The 10,197-nt window shown below is 37.1% G+C and overlaps 1 protein-coding gene across 1 annotated transcript in view; it reads left to right on the top strand.

Moving 5' to 3' along the window:
- The window catches only part of LOC308668568 ((E2-independent) E3 ubiquitin-conjugating enzyme FATS), a gene marked incomplete at its 5' end in the record, with an annotated part of 195,044 nt that overhangs the window by 158,980 nt on the left and 25,867 nt on the right, over window positions 1–10,197 (top strand). Inside the window, one exon of the mRNA XM_081328573.1 lies at window positions 7,588–7,875. Within this exon, the coding sequence (XP_081184699.1) occupies window positions 7,588–7,875 (288 nt within the window). The remainder of the gene's footprint in view (window positions 1–7,587; window positions 7,876–10,197) is intronic.

Below are 10,197 nucleotides of genomic sequence, written 5' to 3'. Positions count from 1 at the left end.
CACTTTTTTTTCCACTTGAGCAGGTAGCATGATTGCAGTTGCAATCTTAGTGATTAAAACATTTCTGATACAGAATTGTTGTTTCAGCTCTAAAATCTAATGTATATTTTAATAATTTCTGACTTAATTCACAATAGCTTAGGATATTCAGTTCCAGAATCAATTAATTTAAATAAGATTATACAAGTAGAGGGTTTTATTTTTCCAGATGTTTCAGCATGTATAATCAACCTGCATTTTTAAACAAAATATTACTTTAGGATCAGCACCAGTAGTGTCATGCTGGCCATGATGTTCAACTTCATTGCTGATTTAGGACAAAATTTATTTATTTATTTATTAATGGGATTTATATCCCGCCCTATCTCCCGAAGGCCTCAGGGCGGCTAACAACAAAAAATGAAGCAATGCAGTAATATTCTTCACTTACTCTGTGGTTTTCTTTTGGACAGCTATATACATTGGGGAAGGAGAAAGGGGGCAAGGAAGAGCTAGACCTAAGATATAGAGAAAAAGGCCTATTGATGTATTTTATCCCAGAATTCTCCCTGAATCTCTGCAGAAACATGATAGTGCAGAAATACAAGGAAAGGTACTATGTGACCTATAGCTCTATACTGGAAGGTCTGAAAAGAGCTTATGGACATTGCGAGTTGAGTTGCAAGATAAGACAGCATATAAAGGGAGTGTTTGCAGTTAGTACCACAGTACAACATCTCTTTATGCACAGTTTTATATGTGTTAATATTTAAAGTTGAGGATGGGGAACTTTGGGTATTTAGACTCATTAATGATTGGCTAAGCGTATGCTTTGTCCTTAACCAAGTATTTTCCTTCAAAAAAAATTAACAGAAACCTACTCAGACTACTCACCAGCTGCATGATACTGTTTGCTTTATAAAAGAGATTGCTTTTCCACAGCATGAACAAACAGCCATCTAGGGAAAGGCAACAAAGATGGTTCAAGGTATGGCTAGTTTATCTTGGTCAAAATGGGAAATAACACTTGAATGAAGAGTTAAACAGAAGGAATGTTAAGCTTAAGTTGGAAAACTGCAACTTACTCTATCAATACATCAATACATCTATACAGTATATAGATAGTCTGTGTATATATTACTAATGGAAGCATCTTGCTTGCTTTCTTAGCTATTTGTTTTCTTGTTTTCCCCACTGCATTAGATTTTCATGTCTTTTTCCATTAGCTTTTAAGTCTTTTTTTCAACTAGGATAATAGCTAAACTCTATTTCCATCCAATTGCCATTCTAGCTGTTCTCTGTGGGTTGCATATATTTTCAGTTTGTTGTTTGGAAAGATAGAAATACTATTCTAGATATCTTTAATGAGAGATATATGCCTGAATCTCCAAACAATACTCTGAAAATGTTCCCAGAATATGAAAAGTGGATTATCTCATCTTTTTAAGTGCTTTTTTTCTTGTTTTGTTTCTTGTCCAGTACTTGCATCTACACACTCCATAAGAAATAATTGACAGCTGTTTGTATTTTATTTTGGCCCATCTATGATTCCTTCTACAAAAACATGAGGCAGCCTTTGGAAAGATTTACTTTTTCTTTTAATGCTAAAAGAAAATGTTTACCAAATGCAGTTCCAGAGATTATTTAATACTTTCATATATTTGCCAGCTAAGTGGTACCAAATGCCAAGGATCTGATTTTAGGTTTTGTTTCCAACACATGCTTAAAATTGATGCAGCTGTGTCTTAAGTCCACATTACAACTGACTTTTTTTAAAGGCAATTCACCAGTCTTCCATTATTGCTCAGTGTTTAAACAATCAAGGTATATAAACACTGCTTTGTTGCTAGTCATGATTGCAAGTTCTGTATTTTTTCTACCAGAGATTATGCCTTGGAAATTTGAGAGGTTTCATTCCTTGGTTTAATAATTTGCCAGGGAGGGTAAGACATAAATCAAGTACCTGCTAGCAATCCTGTCTATATACAGGTAATCCTTGACATGCAGCCATTCATTTAGTGACTGTTCAAAGTTATAACACCACTGAAAAAGGTGAGTTACAACCAGACCTCACACTAACAACCATTGCAGCAGCCCCATGTTCACATGATCAAAATTCATGTCCTTGGCAACCAGCATGTATTTGCGATGGTTGCAGCATTCCGGGATTTTGTGATGGCCATTTGTAACCTTCCCAGCTGACTTCTGACAAGCAAAGTTGAAGGGGGAAGCTGGATTTGTTTAATAATTGTATGATTCACATAACAACTGCGGTGATTTGCTTAACAAATGTGGCAAAAAGGTGGTAAAATTGGGTGCGACGCCCTTAACCACCTTGCTTAACAATGTAAATTCTGATCTCAGTTGTAGTCCTATCTTGAGAACTACCTGTATACTTTTAATATAGTGAAGTCTTCTCTTTTTGTTCATAGAAAAATGTACAGATGTGTTTACCATTAGGCCACTTTTTAAAAATACTGCTTCAATTTATTTTTTCGATTTGGATTTAAGCATATTAAAGTCAGTCCCAATTAACTGGTCAGCTAGATTTCTCTGATGTTTCTAATGCTGAGGAAATCTGGATTATCCATCTATTTGAATCTGGGTGTAACCTCCCATGATGTGCCAGAGAATCCTATCCTTGGACAGCATGCAGGGGACATCTTTGGGAGATCTTCCGCTGAATATAAATGTATCCTTAGAATATTGCTATCCATCATCATCAGAGCCAGAAATTTTGCAGTGTAAGACAAAAGGGACTCTCCCTGTTTCCAGAGTCAGTAACTGACCAGATTGATAAACAAAATGTTCTTCAGTACTGCAGAGTGGCAAATGTGCTTCATTTCAGAGGAGGGCAGCAGGTTAGCAAAGGGCGTGCAGAGCATGCTGTGTAGAAGCTACAGTTTTGTCCTGCAGCAAAGGATCAGCTCTGGTTCAGTTGCTGCTATTCCTCCCACACAACCTGACAGCTGAGGCAAACATCTCATTCTGCTTAGAAGCACGGCAGGCCCTGATCCTCACTCCTTTAAAACAATTACTTTGCTCAGGGCAGCATCAAGCCAGCCAGAATAGGGGGTTGACTATAGTGTTCAGATCTCATGGGGGGAAAAAAGAAAGCATAGTTTTGTTCTTCTCCCCTCTTATCTGTAAATTAGCTTTCCCCTGCTGTGCTGCATAGAGCTAAATTGGTTCCAACTTGCAATCTGAGCTTTTATAGCTTTATGGTGAGAAACTCAAGGAAAAAGGAAAGGATATCACCTCTCCTATCCTCTCTCTCTTAAAACATTGTAGAAAGCAGAAAGATTAAAAACACACCTACACTCAAATCCACCATGATACACGTTCTTTGTCTACTAACACTTCTGTCTCTAATGGGTTCCCCCAGGATTACTAATTTAAACCTTAGAAGAAGTACATCATTTTTTTTGTAATATTCACTGTGAAACATGCAGTGTATATGGTATAGCGCGGGATCCTGGATAAGATGCTTTTTAAACCAGAATATATCATAATCTGACCTATATACAATCATATTAAGAACTTATTACTCTGAAGGATCCTTGGTGGTCTCTGAGCTTGGTTATTTTCTTGCAGACATTTCATTACCCAATCTAAGAAACACCATCAGTGCTGGTCCCAGTGCTAGTTTGAGTAATGAAACATCTGCAAGAAAACAACCAAGTTCGGAGAGCACCAACGACCCCCCATTTCAACCTTGAGCTACAAATATTCCCCTTTATTGGTACTTGTACTGTATATCTAAACTGTCCTTCATCCTTTTACCAGGAATATAAACTTAAAAACAAAACTTAATATAGTACAGTGGAATAAAAGTAACAACACAAGAAATAGAAAAATATATTACTGTACAGTACAGAAGTATTGGATTTTTATAATTCTCTAATTTACTGCTATCACAACTAGCAAATTGAAAGGATTTGGGGTAGTCTGTATCAACTGATATTAAAAATCCCCAAACTTAAACATGTCCACAGTGACCATTATATACCTGGTCTGAGACCAGAGTATATGCAGGGAGCCACTTGGTTATGTTAGAGATTTGGATTGGTGTTTCTTGGCTGTCTGTATTTTAACTTTTGTAGTATTTGTAATAATGAACAGGCTGAAGGCATGGGAAATGGATAGTCAGGCAAAGGTGAGAAGAGGATAAAGCCTCAAATTGACACACTGTAACTTAAATTGCTATATTTATGTAAGTGTGGTAAACTACCTGTGAATTTTGTTAAGCTAATAAATGCTCATTTAAGAGTATTTATCTCTAACCACTTGGCACATCTGTTCCATCACAGTTTCTATTCCAAAGTTCCTCAACAAGAGTTTGCAAATGGTACCTTCATTCTTGTCGGGTTTGCAGCACTAAGCACAAGACATAAAAATACTGGAGGTAACACAGGCGCTCTAGTAACAAAAATCCTTTTTCCAATGTTTTACTCAAAAGGGATAAATAAAAAACCCAAACAATCTGGGCTATGTCCCCTGCTGAATATTAGAAGAATTTTGCAGGAATCTTGTCACTTTTAATTCTACTTATTTATTTGGGTCTTAATGCCTTTAAAGGATGTGCTAGTGCAGCTAAAATTCAGGAATCATGAGAAAAGGTGAGGAAATCATTTTTTCCATTGAGGAAATGCCTGACTAACTTCCGCAGAGTTTATTTTTTTATTTTATTTATTTTAATCCCATTTATATCCCGCCCTTCTCCGAAGACTCAGGGCGGCTTACAATTTAAGCACAAACCAATTTGCTTAGCAATAGCCTTCATTCTATGCATATGCCTGCTTATTAGGGCTTTTGCCCCCCCAAGCAGCATTATTACAAAGTTAGCTTATTGCCCCCAACAATCTGGGTCCTCATTTTACCTACCTCGGAAGGATGGAAGGCTGAGTCGACCTTGAGCCTGGTGGGACACGAACCTGAACTAATTGCAGGCAGCTGGTGTTCCAGGGTTCACCAGCTAAGCCTGACCTCAGAGCAATTATTCCTGTACTACAACTAAGTTGGAAATAACCAACCAACCAAAGAAAAGCAACATTTGGCGGGTGTAAGGAATGAAGCAGATTTGGGAGTGGCACAAACACTTTGGGTGGAAATGTTCTCAGTAGAATGTAGGGAAGTACACAATACCAGATCATGACATTCTGGCACAGCACCATCTGTTCATCTCTCATTTCAAAGGAATTTTTTCCAATTTGGCAGTACATTATTGATTAGGTTATATTGTTGTTCCCATGACATTTTATGTCTGTTCATTGTTTTCTGTCCCTCCCTACGACATACCACTTTCGTCTATTGCCTGTTTATTTCTCAGAAAAAGCCACTCTACAATGACTCTGTGCATTGGTTCCCAAAATGCATTATCTTTTATAGTTCTGCAAACTATATGGATTGTGCAGTCTTAATTTTAGACTTCTCTTACATAGGGGACAGGAAAGCGAATGATTAGTTAGAATGAGGGTTCCAGCTGAGTGGGTCCAGAAAACATGAACCCATTTTGATTGTAGAAAGAGTCTGTAGTGAAACTATCAAAGTTTAATAGAAATCACAGCTGGAGAGAAATCTTCTTGCCAAATAGGATGCACTTCTTCATTTTTTGTCCTTGCAAAAAATTGTTTTATTTTAGCTTCACTGCTGTAATTAAGGGGCAGCTTACTCTAATTCCATTATCAAAATGGTCACTGAACCAGCTAGAGTCTCCTTGTAGCTCCCACTGGGAGCATATGAAAGAGACAACGTATAAAGTATTTTTAAGAAATTAGGAGAGGTGGGATAGGAAAAAGAGAAAATGTATGGAAGGGGAGAAACCAAGTCTCTATTACAGGAACTTTAATGTAACAATTTAAGAAATGCCTTCCTAGTGTCAACTGATCCTATAATCAGCTTGGTATTACATATCATAATAAGCAGATCGAGATGTGTGATCTGCTTCTGTTTTCCAGCAGACTCCTGAGATTCGCTATTAGAAACAAGTGCAAATTAATCATTCTGGGAATAGATAATTAAAATTGTAGAGCAGAGCATATCTGAACATAAGCTCAGTCTAAGAATGTATTTTCAATTCCAGAACAGAGATCTGTTTATGCCTTTTCACATAAAAACGTATGCTTTTTTTCTCGACCACTTTCATTTTTGCAGTTTGATTATTATGTTATTGGTATGAGAGAAAGCTAATTTTTTATATCAGTGGATCCAAATTTATTTTCTACCCATTCATCATAGTTAATAATAGCAAATGTTATTTGAGCTCCAATCTTTATGAAACCAAATTAGCACCATTAGCACTAAAGTTATTGGAAAGTTATTCTTTAATTTATCATATTTTTACTATCAAATTAGGGAGGAGTGATGATTTTCTCTCATACAATATATAAAAATAACTTGGCATGCAAAATGCCTTTGGGTTGCCTTGGTTGATAGGAAAGGCACCATGTTGATGGATTTTCAGGTCTTTTAGGTTAGCAATTCAGCACATCCAAACAGCATAATCAAATAATTCCTTAATTCCTATACCCATTCAAAGATACACAAGAATAAGCATTCATAAGTGCTAACATAAGTTGAGAGCAGGGCAGTTAAATCTGATTATTCCAATTTACTTAGAAAAGTACAGGTGAACTTTTAAGTTTATTATAGAAAAGGGAAGTCACAAGCCATACAATTTTGGGTGACTGATATTTCTTCTTAAGGAATAGAATAAATGTTGGTTGAATAGGGTTTTTCTTTAAAAAAAACCCTCAAACTTAAGCATATGACTTTGGCAAGTTTTAATTAAATTACATGCCACCGATGTCACCTTTAGCTCTTTGTGTTTCTAAAAAGCCAGTTCTGGGCTTGGTTGGGAAATATGACTGGAAAAATACATCTTTTTTTTTTACAAGAAGGCTAGCTGCTTTGTTCTGGGTAAACCCTACAAAAGAGTCTCAGTTCCAAGGATCTAGGTTTATTTACCCATTTTATATTGGAATCTGAGTAATCAGTCATTTGGGCTAATAGCCATTTATTAATTTGTCTTTTGTTCTGGATCCGATTACATCATTCACTAATCTTATCGCATTTCTACTCCAAGAAGCTTAACAGAAAGCTACATAAATTGCAATAAATTTCTGCCCCCAAAATAGAGAAAGCCTATCTGTAGTTGAATGCCTGAGTCAAACAGTGAGCCACTGCAATATGTTTATGAAATAAATTACACCAATAATGTATTTTTTATGAAGCGTACCTTAATTCTTGACAATTATTTCCCCAGTGGCTTTCTTAAAGTTGTAGCATGTACAATCTTGTACTGTGGAAATGGAAATGAAATGTCGGTGTTACTTAGGAAGGCATTAATTTGTAATCACAGGTAGTCTTGTTAGAAAAGAAAAATAACATGATTAAAAGCAGTTTAGGGAGCAAGCAAGTGAAGAGGCTAATGATTGTGCACAGTTTTTTAGTCATGGTGAGACAGCACTACTTCTTTGAAATGTAAAAGTATATTAATGAATTAGATCCTTCAATTAAAAAATTGCTGTTTTGTAAGTGACACAAGGAGTGTGAAATAGTATATCACGCATGGTTTGCAATTGGTTTCCCTTTTTTAATTTTTAATAGATGCACATGGATTCTCAGGAAGCCACAGAAAGGAAAGCAAGAGAGACAAATACCATGAACTTGCTTCTGCTTCCTTTCTGGGACAATCATCTAAAGAAGAATTAATAATAGATGGTAGGATTTCTTTGAAAGACAAACATCTACCCAAAGGTACATCAGAGTCCAAAGACAGAAAAGCTCAAGCTTTCCAGAACCAAAAGTTTTCTGATCATGCACAACACACCAAGATATTATCAAAATCATTATTGGATGAAAATTATTGTAATGGGAAAGTTCTGTGCTCCAAAGGTAAGCATAGCTTCAGTTATAAGCTATAAGTATAATTTTACATTATAGTTGAATACTGTAGCACAGTGTTGTACTAGGAGGTATGTCTGCAACTGTCTGCTTTGAATCGTTTGTACTGGAATGCAATGAATTCCCATGCATTTATATAAAGCCAGGAGGTTGTCCATAGTCTTTAGCAGAAGTCCCCAAAGTCTTCAGTTCTTCGATCCCTTCATAAAGTTTCAGTTTGTTTTTCAACTCACAAACATTTATTATATGAAAATAATTTAATAAATGCTACTTTAAGTAATAGTAGTAATACTAATACTACTAGTAGTAATATGTCAAGACTATAGAAAGAGTACAGAGAAGAGCAGCAAAGATGATTAGGGGACTGGAGGCTAAAACATATGAAGAATGGCTGCAGGAATTGGGTATATCTAGTTTAATGAAAATAAGGTCTAGGGGTGACATAATAATACTGTTCCAATATCTAAGGGGCTAACAGAAAGAAGAGGGAGTCAAACTATTCTGCAAAGCATCTGAAGGTAGGACAAGAAACAATGGATAGAAATTAATCAAAGAGAGAAACAACCTAGAACTAAGAAAAAATTTCTTGACATTCAGTGGAATGACTTGCCTCCAGAAATTGTGGGTGTTCCAACACTGGAGGTTTTTAAGATGAGATTGGACAATCATTTGTCTTAAATGATATAGGGTTTCCTGCTTGAGCAGGGGATTGGACTAGAAGACCTCCAAGGTCCCTTCCAATTCTGTTATTCTGTTAACCCCCCACTGAGCCACTACCTTGACATGGTTGTGAGAGGTTCAGCCATACTGGAGAGGTCTCATCAGAGGAACCATACAAAGAATGTCTGTCTTATAAACAATATGGTGAAAGAAAATTTACAGTAACCCATACTGGATCAGCCATTGTATAAGTCAACAAGGACTATGCTAGATGTTGGATTCCGTGGACATCTGGTGACAAATGGTCTACAGCAGGAGTGTAAAACTGCTGGCCCATGGGCCAGTTGCATCATACAGAGGCCATGCCCATTCCAGCTCCCGCAATGCAAAAAAAGTCACAATACGTCATGACATGTCACATGACGTGGCGAGTTTGACACCCGTGGTCTACAATACTCAGGAGTATTGGCTGAGCAACCAGGGCCAGCAGCTGTAACACTATTGAAACAAAATTGTCTATCCTTTGCAAATACATAAATATACAAAGATTGAAAACAAAGAAATAATCATCTGTTATCACAGCTGTTATCACAAACCAAATATAACAAGAAGAAGATATCTTAAAGAATGTACCAATTCTGGATAGAACAATATCCAGAATCAGAAATAACAGAACAAGGCTAGCAGATTAACATCAATTTATACAAAATAAAGTATTAACTGAAACAGAATGGGAAGAACTGCAAAAGTTTATCCAGGATGAAGAAAAATCCTTGCCAGCAGTAACTCAGACTGTAGAGGCAAAGGGGGAGTTGGCAGTAGAGGAGATCAGCACATTACCAAACTAGGCACCCTGTCCTCTGCTTTCTCCTCAGAAAAAATAAAGCCCTCTAAAAAAAGAGATTTGAAACAAAGAATAATTGAACATCTAGAACAGAGTTCCCCAACCTTTTCAGCTTTGTGGACCAGTGGGGGGGAGGGGGAAGGTTCCATGTGAGTGGTGGGCAAGCGCAAGCATGTGCACGCAGCTCCATTTATGTGAGCGACAGGCACACACACCTGCTACTTGCCCAAATGGAGCACACTCACACTTGCCCACTACTCATAGAACTGAGGATGCACCTACGCACTCACCCACCACTTCAGGTGGCCTAGTTCTGAACAATTCATAGACCAGTAGTGGGCTATGGCCTGGGGATTGGGTACCCCTGATCTACAAAAGCACAGAAAGAGGTTGCCAGCATTGAAGCTTGTTCCAAAGAAACAGCTAGCACAAGTATTAAATAATGCCAATACCATAATATCAAATATAAGCACCAGCTCACTGCAAGAAACAATCCAGGCAATGTATAGCACAGCTGCTGTTATAATGGAATATCTTGGATACAAAATCAAAAATCAAGAAGAGCCACATAGTGCACCACAAACATGGAAGATCAGGTATCTAGTTGAAAATAACCTCTTTCCACCTGAGCAGAATGGAAATTGTCCAAAGAGCAGAGAAACAAAATATCAGTTCTTAATTGATAAGATGATTTTAGAATATTGCAAGCGGAATGCAATCAACTTAAATGTAGCTTGGACTGATTACAGCAAAGCATTTGACTCCCTGCAATATGACTGGATAGTCAAGTGCCTAAGTAACAGGAGTCA

This window comes from Vipera berus, assembly GCF_964194415.1.
Source record: "Vipera berus genome assembly, chromosome: 5".
Classification (NCBI taxonomy): Eukaryota; Metazoa; Chordata; class Lepidosauria; order Squamata; family Viperidae; genus Vipera; species Vipera berus.
Note: the sequence above shows the minus strand (reverse complement) of the source record. Positions and strands in the feature narration are given on the sequence as shown.